Consider the following 19,534-nt stretch of genomic DNA (forward strand, 5'->3'; position numbering starts at 1 on the left):
TGCGTATGTGTGCCTGTCAAGAGAGTGCGTATGTGTGCCTGTCAAGAGTTTGGGTGTGTGCATGCTAGCCTGTTGTCAGCGTGGGTGTGTATGTGAGCCTGTAAGAGTGTGTGCACATTTAGGTACCTGCCCCCTTCGATCGCATGAGGAAGGGTTTTTTTACTCACCTTTTTTCCCCAATTTTTCCATGCCGTGACAGTTTTGCCATGGCTGGTACCACCTCTATGGCTGAGATTATCAATCTTTATGATCTCAGCTAAGCCAATTCTTTCCCTTAGGAAAGCATTGAGAGAATTTTGTTAATGCGCAGCAAATGTACCAATCCGCATCTCCTCATAGAGATGCATTAAATTAATGAATCTCTATGAGGAACATTCAGCGCCTCCATAACCGAGGTGTTACTAAGCAGCAATGTAAACACTGCCTTTTGACAGAAAAGGCAGTGTTTACACTGAGAAGCCTGCAGGGACAGGCTATAGACACCAGAACAACTACATCAAGCTGTAGTGGTTTTGATAACCAAAGTGTCCCTTTAAATATTGCATTTTCTCGTTGAAAATGACTGGCTCCTAGATTCCAAACAAATTTGTCAAGCCCTGCTTAAAAGGGACACTTCTGTCGCCAGAACAACTACAGCTTAATGTTGTTGTTCTGGTGAGTATAATCATTCCCTGAGTATAATCATTCCCTGCAGGCATTTTCATGAAAAGGCAGTGTTTACATTGCCCCTAGTGACACCTCCAAGTGGCCTCTCATATGGCCACTGGAGGTGCTTCCTGGCTCAGTGCTGCACAGTAAGCAGCACTGCTGTTCAGAATCTCCACGCTCTGCATGGGGACGCTGAATTGTCCTTATAGAGATGCATTTGATCCAATGCATCTCTACGATGCGGTGCTGATTGGTCAAAACGGCGTTTGGCCCCGTCCCCTTGCCGATTTTAGCCAATCCAATGCGGCAGACCAGTGCGGCACTGGAAAGAAGGTGAGTTTTATTAACTTTTAAGGGGGGGGGGGGGGGGGTAACTCCTAACTGGTGGGTTTAACCCTATAGGGTCAGGAATACACGTTTGTGTTCCTGACCCTATAGTGATTCTTTAATACATTTTTAGATTTTTTTTTTTTTTATTCTTTTTTGCTTCTGCATGGTACTCAAAAAAACACTAATATTTAAGAAATGAGCCATGTTTGTATCCTGTGCGTACTAGCATTACAGGACGTCTGGCTTTAGCAAAAAAAAAATATAGATTTGAAGGAAATGTGCTAGAATTTACCTAGACCAGACCAACTCATTTGAAACAGTTATATTGTAGTAAAAATGCCAACACATAATATGTGCAATATGCCATCAGGATAAGGGGCATAAAAAGACTCCATTATGTAATGTAAGAATTGTAGCTGTATTATTGACAATGCCACATTCACTATTTTGCTTTTGACAAATAAAATGGCCTATTTTTTACCTGTTGCCGCTCTACAGGAGACAATGACGGTGTCAGGCCAGTGGTTCGAGACACATCCATGCTGTTTTTCGTGAGGGCCAACGGTTGATCCATGCTGAGGGCTGGGATTGAGGCATACAAATGACTTGCATGTAAACTCATAGTTGGTGCAGCAGCCCGTTCTATCGGGCTCCGACTTCTCTCTCTAGGTTCTTTACGATAATCCCCATTAAGGCCCTTGGGTCTAAACAAATAAAGGGAAATTAAAAAAGCAAAAACCAAAAAGTATTCATAGAAATAGAATGGACAAACAAATGGGTTTCTCATCTAGAAATACATACATTAGTTTGAAGGTTTTAAAAATTAAAGAATGTTTTGATGACATTTACATAAACAAAATAAAAAGAGTAGTATTAGCCTGTCTTGTAAAAAGACAAAAAAACAACAAAAACAACAACTTTATCCTTTTTGTTGCTCCAAACTGATCCAGTGCTGTCCAGTTAAAGTACACTCATATGTATTTTAGCCCTATGAGAGCCTATAGCAGGCACAGGCAACCTTCGACACTCCAGATGTTTTGGACTACACCGCCCATAATCCTTTGCCAGCATTATGAGTGTAAGAGCATTATGGGGGATGTAGTCCACAGCATCTGGAGTGCCGAAGGTTGCCTATCGCATTACGCAAGGTCTTCATTGCTTTGCTATTTTTTACACGTCAATCAGAATGTTAACGAGGAATGCTAAAGATATGTATGTGTGTGTGGGGAGGGGTTCATGCTGACCATTACACTTTTGTTGTTGGGGAGATTAAGCCTTTCTTTATTGGCAGCAAAATCCATATGTACCCAGGCATTTTACAATTATAAACAGGTTATGCTAGCAGGCTGAACTTAGCATGGCCAACAGGATGTAAACACACTGTGCGTTCAGATTGATGTCATACCCAACACGTCCTGGATTCAATATGAAAGCATCCTAGGTTTGGAAAGTGCAGTAATTTGCAAATGTCCTGAACATTTATCATAGGAAAACAATTTAACCAGGCACGAATGCCAGTACCCACAACACAAGCATACACACACACAGGACATGTAATAAAGCACATTATTCAGCTAGTTTGAGTAGCACAAACACAAAAAGTCCTACTGCCCTGTTTTTTTTTTTGTTTTTTTTTCTTTGGCTATGCAAATGTGTAGCAGCTCTAAATAGTGCACATATGCAATAACCAACCAGAATGCTCAAAACAAACCCCGGTGAGCTCTATTCACATAGATCGTAACCCTGCAGATACCTCACAGCAAACTATATTTGTTTTCTATACACATGCATAGCGAACTGATGATCCCTTTTGAGGCCACCATCTCTAATTTTGAGCCTTAGCCATTTGTGAAAATTGTCAGATTTTTCGCAAATTATAACAACTCCTCATATACGTAAAGCCTAGACGCTATAGGGAACATACAGTATGCACTCTGCCTGAGCATGGTGAAAAAAAATTCAGTTTGTCCAAATTGATTCAATTCAGACAAACTGAATCTTTTTCTCCATTTTGGTTTGAACAAATAGAATTTCGCCCATTTGGCATTTTAGTTTGTCTGAATTTCGTCATTGAGAGTTGGGTGTTTTAAAACAAACCAACAACCCCACTCCCAGAAGCTTCAAGTGTGTGTGGGAGGGGGAGGTATTAAAACAAACCTAGGGAGAGGAGTGGACATGCTACGGTCCACAACCCCACCACCCTATCCATGGGCTTTGTTTATGTGTAAGGGGTTATCAATGACATAAGTGGGGGTTGACATGTTATTGTCCAACCCACCTCCAAAAGTGGACAAATAAGTGGGGATTGTTACAGTTCAAGTCACAAAAAAAACCCAAAACAACGGTTTGTCCATTGGTCATTTCAGACTTCGGAATTTCATTCAAATCGTCAACTGCCTAAAATTCAGACGACGCACAAAAAATCCTTGCAGAGCAGGTGCATCTGTAACACATACAAGATCAATACTGGCTAGGTACGAGGCATCATGACAATTTGTATAGCATCAATTAGTATTAGCTTGCATATAGCAAAAATATTTTTGGGGAATACAACTTAAAACTTGAAGTAAAATATTCTAAGTACAATATCTTCACAGCAACTGACTACACTATTATATTGGGATGTTTGCGGATATTTCGTTTCTATTAAATGTAAATCTATTTAAAGAAGATTTGGCAAATAGTTACCATCAATGGTTTGACATTTTTTTATTTAATATATTTTTAATTACCTCCTAAATAATTACCTGCCTAAATAATCTGTAGAGTTACAGGTTAGTAACATTGCCGGAAACCTTTTCACACTCTGGAATTACATACTCCACCTAAAACAGCAACCAGTCCACACCAACCTGACATTTTTCATATCTGCAGCCACATATCACCATGTATGTTGGCCAGTGACCGTAATCAGACAACAGTAACACTTATCCTTAGAAGTGACTATTTGAACTCTACCTCAAAACGAGGAAAGAACTGCTCAATGGAACATGAATGTAACAAATTATCACCGCACATTGAGAAAGGATCCGGCCAATGTGACATTAATAGCCATATCTATAAGTGGCCGCGCTTTAGGTCCATCCTACGACAAATGATGACAGCTACTGACCAATGTCTTCAGGTCAGTAGACCGGACACTTTCTTCAACCCAACCACAAACCAAGACAGAAACACATGTCAGAGAAACTGGTTCTATTTCTGGTTTCAGTTAAAGGGAAAATAAGTGTAAATATGCCCAAATGTCAAGTACACACTGGTGACCTATTTCAGAGCCAGAAGAGCTGGCGTGTCCTCATTTACGAGGTTCACGAGGACTATAATAAGCAAAACATGATGGAAAGTCGTTAACAGTGAAATATGCCCCTGATGTTTCCTCCAATGATTTGTCCATATAAACATGAAACAAAACCTGAACAAGAGAATATACAGAACCAGTCAGCACTTGAGCAAAAAGAGGGCAGCGTCAGAGCCTGACTAACCATGTTGTGGCAGGATTTGCACATCCTATGCCCCCCCTCACGAATATCTGATATTTGAACTTCTGAAATGTGGGCTACAAACAAGCCCAGGTACCATCTTAGCATTCAGCCCAAGACATCTTTTCATATTCTGCTCCTCTCAAACAGAATAAAGCTTTCCTCTATTTGCAGTCTCATGCTATAAATCAACTGCAGCTGAAATTATGAAGTTGCCATCTGGATAAAGAAAAGAGAAAAAAAAAAGTATAATAATAAAATAGGGTAAGGGAATGAAATGAAAGGGTTTTTAATATACGAACCTCACTTTAATCATCGCCAAAGAGCATGAAGACAGCCCAACGTCCTCCCACAACACAAGAGAAGCCTTGGGCCTCACAAATTTGGCAAGCTTTCCGCTCTACAAAAAAAAAAAAAAAAAAAAAAAGGCTGGCAAGCACCATGTCAAAATAAAAGTCCCCTTGGACGCTCCCTGAGAAAAGAAGGGCAATTCGAACAATTGGTGTGAGGAGGTGAGAGGCGTAAAGGATTAAACAGCCCTCAGGCCCAGCATTGCAATCAAATACGTCTAATACAAATACAGCAGAGTAAAAAAAATAAATCTGCAGTTACTGCAGAATATTCTATATTTATGAAGTGTGAACAAAATCCATGTTATTGTACCAGATAGAGGGCAATGTATAAAGATAGCCACTCATTAAAGTAAAATAAAATTAACAAAAATGCAAATATGCATGAGGGGCTGACAGAGCTTGTACTCAACTTTATTATACAAAAACACAACAGGTAGTGAGGGTCCGTTGCAGGACAATGGTAATCTCTGCCAAAAACTTCCCTCTTACGCAGCCCCTAACCTGCAGTGTTCAGCGAGGCAGATTAGTACCAAGCTCACTAGAACTCATTCCAAAAGCTTCCCGAGAACCAGTGTGTATAGCAACTGTGTCCACAACAGCCCTTGTCCCAAGGGGAAAACCTTCTAGTAAACGTAACATCTGACAAACCTCAGGAAACATCTGGGAAAACTGCTAAAACTCTGCTTTCTGGCCCGCTTTGATTAAAGCCTGAACACAAGATATCCCATCCCACGTTTTACGTATTATTGCGTAGAAAAATTAATCAGTCCCAGAATGTGCCAACACATTGGTAACAAGGTTAAGCATATCAGGAGACCCCCAACCCCAGTCTCTTCCCCCCCCCCCCCCTTACTTACAATGGTTTTCTCTCTGTAATCACGACGCATGAACACTGACATTCTATTTTAACCTGTAAAGCTACCAGATCATATTATATACATGAGATTTAAAAGGTTCACAGGGGTCTCTGGAAACTAAGCTAGCCAGCGGTCTAGGCATGGGCATATGTAATGCATGTATGATTAGTCTACTTATCAACTAAACCCCAACCCTGCTAGTGAATCTAGCCATCAACTGGTCCAGGCAAATCAGCAATATTACCAAGAAGGCTGGTTTAGTTACCAGCTACATATCATTTGGCATTTCTGCTCTATGTTCCGAGAGAGGAGGGGGGACTCTTAATTGGGAAATGCAGCTTTGCTGGGAACTGGCTGATGTCAGCTCTTAAGAGTCAAGCTTTCTGTGAGGATAAGAAGGCCTTTGTTTTCAGCTGAACTGTGAAAATGAGAAAAATGGCTCCAGTCTCACAAACAAGAAAACCACACAACTGCAGGTCAGACCTCAGACCTTTATTTAAAGCTACAAACATCTCACAGGCACTTATCTTCTGTCAAAACTGCCAGAAGGAAGTTAGACCAGAGAATGACAGTGAAAGAGAGAACATTCTAAATAAGATATATAGATACACAGCAATACAGAGCAACAATCATGGAAGGGGAATCTGGTATCTCTTTGAGCAGATTCATCTCTGGGGTTTCTTAGTCTCAGGTGTTGGTAGTAGTAAGATTCTCCCAACTCAATTATGATATAGATTTTAGGATTAAAGTATTTTGCTAATAAGAATGAGAAACAAACATTTTAAAGGAATTGCTAACCTTCTCCACATTTTGAAACAATTGGATTTAATTTCAGCATCCAAAAATAAGTGTAGAAAGACTTATTGAATAACTATTTTTTTTAGTGAAATTGCATATATATTATATATAAAATGTGTGGTACTGTATCTTCAAATATGTATATATCTCTTTCAACTAATACACCCACTATTGATAGTATGTATTTTTACCAACAGAAAACTGCATGGAGAACATATTTGCCACAATAGCACCCCTCCCTCCCTTTCCCCTGCTCTATAAATACACATTTTATTTGGTTCCTACACCATTGCTTAGTCTGCTTTATTTACTGAGCCATCTCGTAAATCTTATATTGAGGGAAGAATGTGTGTTAAAGTCAAGCTCATTATTTTTGTGATAGCTGTGGGGCAAACAACTCACTGTAATGTAATTCGCTGAGAGCACTATGCAAGTTCAGGCCTGACTGGCTTACACCAAGTGAAATCTAACTGTGTGCTGAAGCAGTTTACAGAGCAAATCCCACAAACACCGTTTTGAGACACTAATTCCATAGTGACCAAGCCTCTGCAAGATCCCCCACCCCCCATATTATAATACTCAGTAAGTCCCTGTAACCCTGGAGTCTGATAAGCACTGCTACAAATCGCTCACAGTACAACCAGCAACACTCACAGGCAGCCTTGCAGAGAAGGATTGAGATCCCAAATAGCCCTAGAAAGCCACCTATGGTCTCTGCTTAATCCTTTGAGCCCTTGCAACAGTAACTCACCATGCAGCATTAAGCACTGTAGGGTCAGGAACACAAACATGTATTCACGACCCTATAGGGTTAAAACCACCATCTAGCCACCCTGAGCCCCTCATGTTTCCCTAAATATAGAAAGCTGCTTGCTTATCCCAGTTTCCTTTTGACCTGCCCACTGACTGCTGACATCGGCAGAAGTGGTAGCCTGATCCAATCACAGTGCTTCCCCATAGGATTAGCGGAGACTGTGAAGGAGGCAGATCAGGGGTAGAGCCAGCACAATTCAAACACAGCCCTGGCCAATCAGCATCTCCTCATAGAGATTAATTGAATCAATGAATCTCTATGAGGAAAGTTCAGTGTCTGCATGCAGAGGGAGGAGATACTGAATGTTTGGATGCATTTTAGGCAGCCATGACCCAGGAAGGATCTCTAACAGCCATCTGAGGAGTGGCCAGTGAAGTTATCACTAGGCTGTAATGTAAACACTGTATTTTCTCTCAAAAGACAGTGTTTACAGCAAAAAGCCTGAAGGTAATGATTCTACTCACCAGAACAAATTCAATAAGCCGTAGTTGTTCTGGTGACTGGGTGTTTAGGTAGCAGGTGCACTAAAAAGAATAAAAAATTTTTTTTAAATCCATGAGACAAACCTTCCTACTGCAGGCTTGAGTACTAAAGTTGCGTTTGAGACCATCACATATCACAGTGTAGTCGTGTTCTAGATTGCTTTACATTAAACAGGTCAAAAACATGTTCTTGCCAAACAAAATACAAAGCAACAGAACCAAGAGAGTGGCAAAAGAGTGCCATACGTAAACAAGGTTAATTACAATAATACAGAATAACAGTTCTCGGGCAGTACAAGCTCAGCTTTTGGTTTTCTACATAAGCAGAACCCTCTCCTGTGCATGGGTTTATGTACTTTAGTTTTCAAGTACAGGACGTACTTAAAAAAATAAAAATAAATAAAGAGTAATCTGAACGTACCTTTTCTGGTTACATACTTTGTTATTATTATTATTTAGCACTCCTTGTTAAATGGGCTGGTTTCTGGTATGCAGAAGCTGCAAAGCCTGGTAAGTTGCAGCAAAATGAGGAACTACAAAAAGTATCTATTTTTGCACAGATTTTATTATATGTAGTGTATAAAAAAGGGAGGAGTTGACTAGCCTGTAGGGTTCATTGTTAGTCCATGCTCACATATACTCAGTCCCCCTCTGCCCCCTTAAATGTCAGCTCATTCAAATACTGCACCACTATTAACCCACTTCAGCTCTAAAAGCATCTACAATACTTCCCATCGATAAAATGTTGGGTAACTCCTGCAAACAGTTTCATAGTCTGCAAATCTAGCTCAGTAGGCACTGCATTCAAATGACCACTGAAACGTTAAGTCAATACACATGCACCTCCAACTCATTGCAAACCTAGCTCACTCTTTGTAATGCTTACATTCCTGCAATGCTAACTCAGCACACAACTTCCACAGGCTATGAAACACAAAGTAAACCCCTGCGATAGCAGCTCGGCTTCTGTGACCCAAACACGAATGCATAAAAAAAAAAAACCTGAATCCAACATAATGGAACGTCAGTTACAAATAAATTAATTGTCTAAATATCCAATGAAAAATCACACACACAAAGAATATTAATTTCACACATACGTCAATCTTCAGACGGAGATAGGGTATGGAGACGGGTTTAGTGTTTATATGGCTGTGGATTATTTTTCATAAAACACGAACATATTCTACATTTTCCAAGTGTTCGTATGGCTGAATTCACAACGGTTTTGCGGTTTCACACGGTATACAAAGGGTTAACTTTTACGTAAATATTAAAGAATATCATTTTAAAGTACAAAGTATAATATAAATATTTACTAAACAGCATGTTTATGAAAGTAAAACCTTATAAACTTATAATCCAGTCGGGGTGGTTGCTATAAGTTTATGACACATAATTTTCCATCTAATGGTACACTTCAAGGTAACAGTGTTCTGCAGGCCACAATTACCTTTATACAGTGACTGGTTCTCTGTTGTAGTGTGGAGTATAGTCTGCATATAGTTACTCATTAACCACTTAATGACATACTGGATTCACATTTGCATAGTGAACTCCGTTCTCCAAGTACAAGGTCCAACGCCACAAGCAAAAGGCTTCTACTGAAAATAAATGTACTCTATACTAAACCTCACATCAGAGGGATGAGTGCGGAAGAGTAATAAAAAATATCAGGAAACTTATTTGAGTTTAAATGTTTTTATTTGGGTTTCGGTTTATTTTTTTGCACACGAAACTGCAACATTGTATGGTTGTACATGGGGAAGGGGAAAACGGCAGCTATACAAGGTGCTTGTAGACAATATAGCGCCCTATCATTTGCGGATGGGCACTTGATTGCGGTCTATTGTGTTTTGAGTAATGCAACCATAAATTTGAATATAAAAAAAAGTAAAAATAAAAATTACTTATAGTTTTTTTGGAAGATAGATATACATGACAGTACTACTTGTTGCTATTGATTGTACGGAGATACAACTGCTTTAAAATGGCAGTTAATATACCCGCTATGTACAGCCAGGCGCTGTGTGAATCAATAAACCTATATATAAACACTTGGAGGACCTCCTCATACTAACAGGGCAAACGTCCATGACAGATTAACCCCCATCTGCTTTACTTACCCTCCCCCACTGTTCCAATTCCCAACTTTCTATTGTGAACACTGTGTACAAACACCAACAGTTATGCAAAAAGCGTACAATACAAACAGTTCTTGTATTGTTTGATACCTGTTGTGCTGACTTGGCTGACATCCCCATATTGCAGGCACAGACTGACTGAGCCGTGATTTATCATGGAATGAAAAAAGCTTTCCCTGTCTTGTGACTGATCAGAGCAGGAAGAATACTGGGAATGCAGAGAGCAGCCAGGATCTCAGACTACACAGAGCACTTCTCACTTATCAAAAGACACCCTTAGATCACTTCCTTCACTGAGGAATGACAGGCATTCCCACGTTCTGTTGCATGCCAACACGCAGAGCAGCTCGCCATTTGTCTTGCATTGTTTGGTTTTTAGGTTTGCTGCATTACATTAGCAGATCTCTTGTATGGTCTGAGGAGGGGGGAACAAATGTGACAACTGTCACGTCTTCATGCGTCAGACCAGCAGCTGTGCCAATCCGTGCCCAAACCCCCACTAATCTTACTAGAGTGGGAAGTGTTACTCTCCAAAAAGCAAGTGCAACAGTTAACTACTAAAAGACACTAACAACTGGAACAACAGAAAGTCCACAAAAACTGGCCAATTTTATTTTATACTTGCTTACTTAAGTTTACATGGGCCTCAATTTAATTTGTTTGGATCAACATCAGAAATGATCACAATCGGTTACATTTTTATTTAATAATTTCAAATTATTTATTGAAAGCTATTTGAATCTCTGTAGATAAATTATAGTTTAAATAATTATAAATTATAATATATTCTAGTAGTATTATTTAAAATAAAAAAAATAAAAATTCCCTAACAGACTCGATCATTTCTGATGCGGATGGATTTAAACAAACTAAAATCGAGGCCCTAGTGTTAACCAATTAAACTGATACTTTATGGACCACCTTACAGTAGAATGTACAAGACAACATGTCTAATGTGGAATGTGTAGAATCTGCATGCCTTAGGCCAATTCACTAAACTCTAAAATTGTAGCATATTAAAATATATATTGTAAAAAAGTTAAGCTACGATAGACAAGCTACGACTATAGCGCAATTGGCAAATTTTTCACAATAACAACTTTTGGCAATTTGGCTTCCAATTTACTATAATTTAGAGTTTAGTAACTAAACTAGTGTTTAGAATGTGCCAAATGAAATGCAGGAGGCCAAGTGTGCACAATGTAAAAGGTTAATAAGCCTAACTTGCAGTGTGATACTGGACCAGAGGTAGAGTGTGTAGAATGTGATGCCTAATAAGTTCGACACAGCTAGTAGAGAGTGTCTAATGTAAATCAGTGTATAGAATGTCAAGTATTAGGGGCTGCCAAATTCACGTTTTTACAGACACACCATGTAATGCTCTGCATTATGAACAATTGCTATGCTCCTTGGGGATTAATAACTTAATTTCTGACAGCAGTTGAATACACTATATTATGGTTATGATTTATATAATGCCAACATATTTTACAATTTAGAATTATAGATGACAATGCTTTTCTTGTTCTGGCCATCAATACATGAAGGTGGTGTGTGTCCAGGAAATCTTCAACAGTGGACCTGGCAACCTTATCCAGAAAAGAAGGTGCTTGGCATACTTGGTAGCATGTGCAGGATAGGCCCGTGGCAAAGTGTATAAAATGTATTTGACTTGAGGCAATGGTAGAATGTACTGTATAGTGTTTAGACTTATCTAAACATACATACATTTTTTTTTAAATAAGTTTATTTATTTTTTAAAGGCTCTGCTAGAACAAATTTGGATATAAAAAATTGAGATTTATCAAGGCAAAAAACAAGAAGCATTCACTGTGGAAACCAAAAGACTATCTCAATTTTTAGCACTTTGCACCCAAAATAGCACAAAATGTTATAACGAAGGATACGAAAGGAACATTGAGCCACATACACAAGAAACTTACAGATGTGAAGGAAACATTCGACTCATTTTTGCAACGTGGTCATGATCACAGTCTAATTCGTCATCTCCTTGGTCCATACTAAACCTTCGCTTGTTTGGGCTGATAGGTGGAGGTCCTGTCCGATGGTTGGTCAAGGAGGAGGACATTGGTAGCGGTTGCATTCGAGGTTCATTACGCAATGCTGCTTCCCCTAAGAAGGAGAAAAAAAAAAAAAAGACAGATAGATATAAGTACACATATACATACATACAATTCCTAACTTGGAGAGAAACCTATGTTGCCATTTCCAGACATATCTACTCAAGGCAAGCTATAAAGTGCTCTTCCCAGTTTTCAGTGGAAGAATGGATGCACTACAGTAAGGGAACTATTTAAAAACAGAAATGTTCATATACATTGAACATTTATTTGAAACCATCTGATAATCCATTGATACTTTTCAAATGGTGAGGTCATTCTAACAATCACAGAGTGAAAACAGGTCTGCTGAAAGGGCAGTCCAACTAAAAACAGTGTTATTTGAAAGTCCCTGGTAAAAATTAAAATAAATAAATTAAAAAAATTAAAAATACAGCTTACGTGCAACAATCCCACACCAAAGTACTCCCTACAGCCCCTTCACAAGTGATGTCACACCCCTTCTCTGCAGGGCAGGCTTAGGGGAGGTGGCCACGCCACCATTAGTCCTCTGCCCTAAGTGCAAACAGACTCTTTATGTACAGAATTAACATTAGCTACATTAACATTAGCTAATGACAACAGGAGGTGGAGTTATATCCCCAGCAGCAACGTCCATTCACTAAAATAACACTACAAAGACACTCCAAGCAAAGCCTCTTCCTCCAGTGAGGTCACCCCCTTCACTGCAAGGGTAGGGTGGCTTGTCATGGTGAAGTGGTCATTGTACTTTGAGTAACCCTTTAAAAGTAGAATCTAATGGGTAACCTTTAAGAAACAATGCTTAGTGCCCCTCCAATTGGGTGTCAGCAGTGATTTCTAGCAAACAGAATCTATGTATCATACACTGAACACTCCAAATGTCCAGTTTTTAAAACTAGCCCAGGTATAGTTGTTACACAACTCAACAGTGCTCATGTTCTTGACCCCCAAAAATTCAATGTCCATCCTGATTGGAAGAAGCAATCAACAGAATAAGTACACTTAGATGGATACACAGCAAGACATGAAAAAACATCAAAAGGGCATCACACATAGGAAAAGACCAGTTACATTGGTATTTTCTTTAAAATGTTAATTGATTAAAAAAATAAAAATAATTAAAAAGGAAAAAAAAATGCAATAATGTTAGATTCAAAGAACTTCTCTAAATGTGCAATACCCTTGTCAATTAACAGCTTAGTAAACAAAATACTCCGCAAAGAGCAAACGTACAAAATACATAAGCTAGCTAGGGGTAATATTTTAGGAATCCTTGTAACTTCTTTCTTCATTTTAATAGTGTGTACATACTTTGGTCTGGCACAAACATGAGAAACATGAGTCATTTTTACGGTTAAAATGCTGCTCTGTTCGGAGGCATCCTATTTTTACTAGAATGTAAATGTGAGTAATGAGGAAGTAAGATGCATGCGTAGACATGCTGAGAATCCACAGACTTCACAATACGTAATTAATGTTCTCATGTTTTTTTTCTCCTTTTCTGAAAGTTCAGAATACTAAATTATGAGAATTGGTTTTGTTTTTGTTTTTTGTGAACATCTGCGTGTTATCTTGTTGGAGCTGCAAGTGTATACTCAATGTTTTATAGGCAAGACCTATTAAGAATGGAAATAAAAATAAAAAAAAATCTGCCATGTAAAATAGTGAACTTGTCATTACAGTAGTGCACAATGGAATTTTTCAAACGTACTTTAATGGAAAATTGTCAGGATCGGGACAGGGATCCAACACGCAGAGTACAAAGAGTGGAAAGGTACGTATACCGGGCCTTAGAATGGCCGGACTAACGTACCGAGAGTAAAGAATAGTCAGAGACAAGCCGAGGTCGAGGGAACGAGAAGACAGATAAGCGAGAGACAAGCCGGGTCAAGGGATAACAGAGAAGCAGGGTAATACAACGAGCCGAGTCAAAACCAATAGAGCAAACTAGAATACCAGAGCACTGAGTGACTAGACAAGCTAGAACCACGACAGGGCAATGAGCTGAAGTAAGGAGTAAGCTTAAATACCCTGGCTCTGGATGGAAATCACGCCTCTGACAAGTACCGATTGGATATCGGACACTTGAGTGACAGATTGCTCGTGATAGCGTCATGACGTCACGTATTGAGCGTCCTGCTAGAAAAGGACGTGGATTCCTCGCGGCCGGTGTTTAAGTGACTGGATGAACCGCGAGGAACGGGGCAAACAGCTCGCCTGGACGGATAAACCACCAAGTCTCTACCTCCCTTAGAGGTAGAGGCCTCAGGTACCCTGACAGTACCCCCCCTCTCAGATACGCCCACCGGGCGGAATGAACCGGGGCGAGATGGGAAGCGGAGGTGAAATGCTCTGCGAAGGCGAGAAGCATGGACGTCCTCCTGAGGTACCCAACTCCTCTCCTCAGGACCATATCCCCTCCAGTTGACCAGATATTGCAATTTTCCCCTTGAAATTCTGGAGTCAATGATGGAGCTGACCTCGTACTCCTCCCGACCCTCCACCTGAACAGGACGAGGCGAGGAGACCTTAGAGGAGAATTTGTTGCAAATGAGGGGTTTCAACAAGGAGACATGAAAAGAGTTAGGAATGCGTAAGGCAGGTGGCAGAGCAAGGCGATACGCAACCGGATTGATACGAGTGAGAACCCTGTAAGGGCCTATGTAGCGAGGAGCAAATTTCATAGATGGAACTTTTAGGCGAATATTCTTGGTACTCAACCATACCCTATCCCCAGGAACAAAAACAGGAGCCGCTCTTCTATGTTTGTCAGCGTGTTTCTTGAACAGCGAGGAACTATGTAATAGAATTTGCCGAGTCTGATCCCATAATTTCTTCAGGTTGGCGACATGATCATCAACCGACGGTATCCCCTGAGAAGAGGAAACCGAAGGAAAAATCGAAGGATGAAAGCCATAGTTCATGAAGAAAGGGCTAGAGCGAGTTGAATCGCAAACAAGGTTATTGTGTGCGAACTCCGCCCAAGGAATCAGACCGACCCAATCGTCCTGGTGTTCGGAAACAAAGCAACGCAGATACTGTTCGATCTTTTGATTAGTACGTTCAGCAGCTCCGTTAGACTGAGGGTGATAGGCAGAGGAGAAGTTCAATTTGATGCCCATTTGAGAACAAAAGGATCTCCAGAAACGTGAGACAAATTGAGAACCTCTATCAGAAACAATCTCTGAAGGAATCCCATGTAGGCGAAAAACCTCTCTCGCAAAAATCTCCGCCAATTCAGGAGAAGTCGGAAGTTTAGGTAATGGCACGAAATGGGCCATCTTAGTAAATCTATCCACCACCGTGAGAATAACAGTCTGTCTCTTGGAAGCAGGCAAATCAACGATAAAGTCTATGGACAAACAGGACCAAGGTTTCTCAGGAATGTCCAAGGGGTGTAAGAGGCCACATGGAGATGCATGAGGTAGTTTAGTCTTGGCACAAGTCTCACAAGCTGCGACGAACTCCTCAATATCTTTTCGAAGTGAAGGCCACCAGAAATCCTTGGATATCAGAGAGTAAGTCTTGCGAATACCAGGATGACCAGCTATTTTACTTTCATGAAAACATTGTAAGAGCTCCAGTTGAAGTTCAGGAGGAACAAAGTTTCTTCCCTCAGGAGTGTTTCCGGGAGCTAGATGTTGTGACTTCAAGATCTGGTCAAGTAGCGGAGAATGAATTTTGAGACTGGTATTAGCAATAATATTGCATTTGGGTACAATGGAGGACAAAAGTGGTTCAACTGAAGCAGAGGGTTCATATTGGCGAGATAGCGCATCGGCTTTAGAATTCTTTGACCCAGGTCTGTAAGTCAGAACGTAATTGAAATGGGTAAGAAACAACGACCAACGAGCCTGCCTGGAGGACAGACGCTTGGCCTCTCCGATATAGGACAAGTTTTTGTGGTCTGTCAGAATGGTAACAGGATGTAATGTACCTTCCAATAAATGTCTCCATTCTTTCAAAGCCTTGATAACCGCTAGTAATTCTCTGTCACCAATGTCATACCTGCTTTCAGTACCGGTCAATTTTTTAGAGAAAAATCCACATGGATGTAATGGTTTATCAACACCCAACCTTTGAGATAGAACAGCACCTAGACCAGTCTCTGATGCGTCTACCTCAAGCAAAAAAGGCAGAGAAGTGTCAGGGTGAACTAAAATTGGAGCGGAAGCGAAAAGCTCCTTGAGAGTCTTGAACGCAAGGAGAGCTTCAGTAGTCCAATTCTTAGTATCAGCCCCCTGTTTGGTCATGTTAGTGATAGGTGCAATAATGGAAGAATAGCCCTTAATAAAGCGCCTATAATAATTGGAAAAACCAATAAATCTCTGTATGGCTTTAAGACCTGTTGGTAAAGGCCACTCTAGAATGGATTGGAGCTTATCCGGATCCATCTTAAATCCCTCCCCAGAGATCACATAGCCGAGAAAGGTTACCTGGGTTTGATCAAAGCTACATTTCTCCAACTTGCAGTACAAGCCATGCTGGAGAAGTTTGTGCAAAACCCTCCTGACTTGCTTGTGATGAATCTCAATCTCACTAGAATGAATGAGTATATCATCTAGGTATACAATGACGCACTCTTGCTGAAATTCCCTAAGAACCTCATTTATCAGATCCTGGAACACAGCTGGCGCATTGCATAACCCAAAAGGCATAACAGTATATTCATAGTGACCATATCGAGTATTGAATGCCGTCATCCACTCATGTCCCTGCTGGATTCTCACCAAGTTATATGCCCCTCTGAGGTCTAACTTGGTGAAAATTGTAGAGCCCTTCAAACGATCGAAGAGTTCGGTGATCAAGGGAATCGGGTAGGCATTTTTAATGGTTATCTTATTCAAGCCTCGATAATCAATACAAGGTCTCAAAGAACCATCTTTCTTTTTAACAAAAAAAAATCCAGCCCCGGCAGGGGAGGAGGACCTCCTGATGAATCCCTTGTCTAAATTCTCGTGAATATATTCCTCTAGGACTGAGTTCTCCTTTATAGATAATGGGTATACATGACCTCTGGGAGGCATGGTACCAGGGAGTAGGTTAATTTTGCAATCAAAGGACCTGTGTGGGGGTAAGGTATCGGCTTTCTTTTTGTCAAATACTGCCTTTAAATCTAGATACTGAGGCGGAATTTGTGTCTCTGTAGGATTGTCAGAGGTATTCGATGTATTAGTTAATCCAAGAGGTAAGACCTTCCGCAAGCATTTTTCTTGACAATTCTCTCCCCACGAAACTATCTCCCCTGATTCCCAATTAATAATAGGGTTGTGTCTCCTCAGCCAGGAGTACCCCAGGACTATGGGAATAGACGGAGAAGAAATGAGCATTAAGGATATATCCTCTTTATGCAGGATGCCAACAGTCAAGTTAATCGGTATGGTCTCATGGAAAATAACAGGCTCAAGTAACGGTCTACCATCGATGGCCTCGACAGCCAGAGGTGTCTCTTTTAACTGGGATGGAATAGCATGCTTGGCAGCAAAACCCTGATCTATAAAGCTCTCAGCAGCTCCAGAATCGATTAGTGCCATAGTCTTAACTACTCCCTTCTCCCATTTTAAAGAAACGGGTAACACAAGCCTGAGCTCCTTGTAGTTGTGAATAGAGGACAAAGTAGAAACACCCAAGGCCTGTCCTCTAGAGGAACTTAGGTGCGAGCGTTTCCCGAACGATTGGGACAATTTAGGCGTAAATGACCCCTGACTCCACAATACATACATAAACCCTCCCTTCTCCTGTACTGTCTCTCCCTTTCAGTGAGATGAGTACTGCCTATCTGCATAGGTTCAGGAATACGTAAGTCTTCGAACTCAGAGATTTGAAAGGTAGGCGCTAGTTTAAAGGAGGGTCTACGGGTCCTATCTCGAGTGTTCTGCCTCTCTCTTAAGCGTTCATCAATACGAGATATAAAAGAAATTAAATCCTCCAAATTTTCAGGGAGTTCTCTAGTAGCGACCTCGTCAAGAATTACATCTGATAACCCATTCAGAAACACATCTATATAAGCCTGTTCGTTCCACTTAACTTCTGCCGCCAAGGATCTGAACTCTAGTGCATAATCCACAAGTGTTCGATTGTCCTGTTTAAGGCGCAACATTAATCTAGCTGCATTGACCTTTCTGCCAGGAGGGTCAAAAGTTCTTCTAAACGCAGCTACAAAGGCATTATAATTATAGACTAGTGGATTATCATTCTCCCATAAAGGATTGGCCCATCTCAAAGCTTTTTCAATGAGTAGAGTAATAATAAATCCAACCTTTGCTCTATCTGTAGGATAAGAGCGGGGTTGTAATTCGAAATGGATGCTAATCTGGTTTAGAAAGCCACGACACTTCTCCGGTGACCCGCCATAACGTACTGGTGGGGTAATACGGGAAGAAGCACCTACAGTGGCTACCTCTAGACCTGAGACTGCAGGAGAGATAGAAGGAGTACGTGTCTCCTCAGGTGGATTACTAGCACGAGACAAAAGTGCCTGTAGTGCCAAAGCCATCTGATCCATCCTATGTTCCATGGCGTCAAACCTGGGATCCGAAGAACCAAGCTGACTGTTTGTACCTGCAGGATCCATTGGCCCTGTCGTAATGTCAGGATCGGGACAGGGATCCAACACGCAGAGTACAAAGAGTGGAAAGGTACGTATACCGGGCCTTAGAATGGCCGGACTAACGTACCGAGAGTAAAGAATAGTCAGAGACAAGCCGAGGTCGAGGGAACGAGAAGACAGATAAGCGAGAGACAAGCCGGGTCAAGGGATAACAGAGAAGCAGGGTAATACAACGAGCCGAGTCAAAACCAATAGAGCAAACTAGAATACCAGAGCACTGAGTGACTAGACAAGCTAGAACCACGACAGGGCAATGAGCTGAAGTAAGGAGTAAGCTTAAATACCCTGGCTCTGGATGGAAATCACGCCTCTGACAAGTACCGATTGGATATCGGACACTTGAGTGACAGATTGCTCGTGATAGCGTCATGACGTCACGTATTGAGCGTCCTGCTAGAAAAGGACGTGGATTCCTCGCGGCCGGTGTTTAAGTGACTGGATGAACCGCGAGGAACGGGGCAAACAGCTCGCCTGGACGGATAAACCACCAAGTCTCTACCTCCCTTAGAGGTAGAGGCCTCAGGTACCCTGACAAAAATAAAGTTTGTTTCATAAAGCTGTAGTCGTTCTGGTGATATTGGGGGGGGCCTGTCTGACAATCAAAAAAACCAAAACCAAATATGAACGCTAACTTTGGCCAGAGTTTGTCACCAAGAGTCTACTAAAGTCTCAAAGTCAACATTGGCCCAACAAACCAATCTGACAAATTTCAACATGTAAAAACGAAAATGGTCAAGCTTTTTATTTGACCCTGTAACTTTCCTGTACATGGGGGGCATTGTTGTACTTGTAGGACATCACAGCATACAAATATGTGTTTTATTGCAAAAAAAAAAGTCAAAAGCATGACGTTCTGACATTCACAGTTAGTTCAAATGCCATGCATTCATTTCTCATTAAATTATATTTTATACATA

General features: G+C 40.8%; 1 protein-coding gene across 3 annotated transcripts in view; it reads right to left on the reverse strand.

Annotated features, from left to right (window-relative positions):
• Positions 1 to 19,534, reverse strand: part of VGLL4 (vestigial like family member 4) — a 157,472-nt gene that overhangs the window by 7,421 nt on the left and 130,517 nt on the right. For all 3 annotated transcript variants that reach the window (XM_063426935.1, XM_063426934.1, XM_063426933.1), the window contains 2 exons: positions 11,849 to 12,038; positions 1,460 to 1,682 (listed from right to left, as the gene is read on the reverse strand). In XM_063426935.1, coding sequence (XP_063283005.1) covers positions 1,460 to 1,682; positions 11,849 to 12,038 — 413 coding nt within the window. The remainder of the gene's footprint in view (positions 1 to 1,459; positions 1,683 to 11,848; positions 12,039 to 19,534) is intronic.

The sequence above is a fragment of the Pelobates fuscus genome, chromosome 7, assembly GCF_036172605.1.
Source record: "Pelobates fuscus isolate aPelFus1 chromosome 7, aPelFus1.pri, whole genome shotgun sequence".
Classification (NCBI taxonomy): domain Eukaryota; kingdom Metazoa; phylum Chordata; class Amphibia; order Anura; family Pelobatidae; genus Pelobates; species Pelobates fuscus.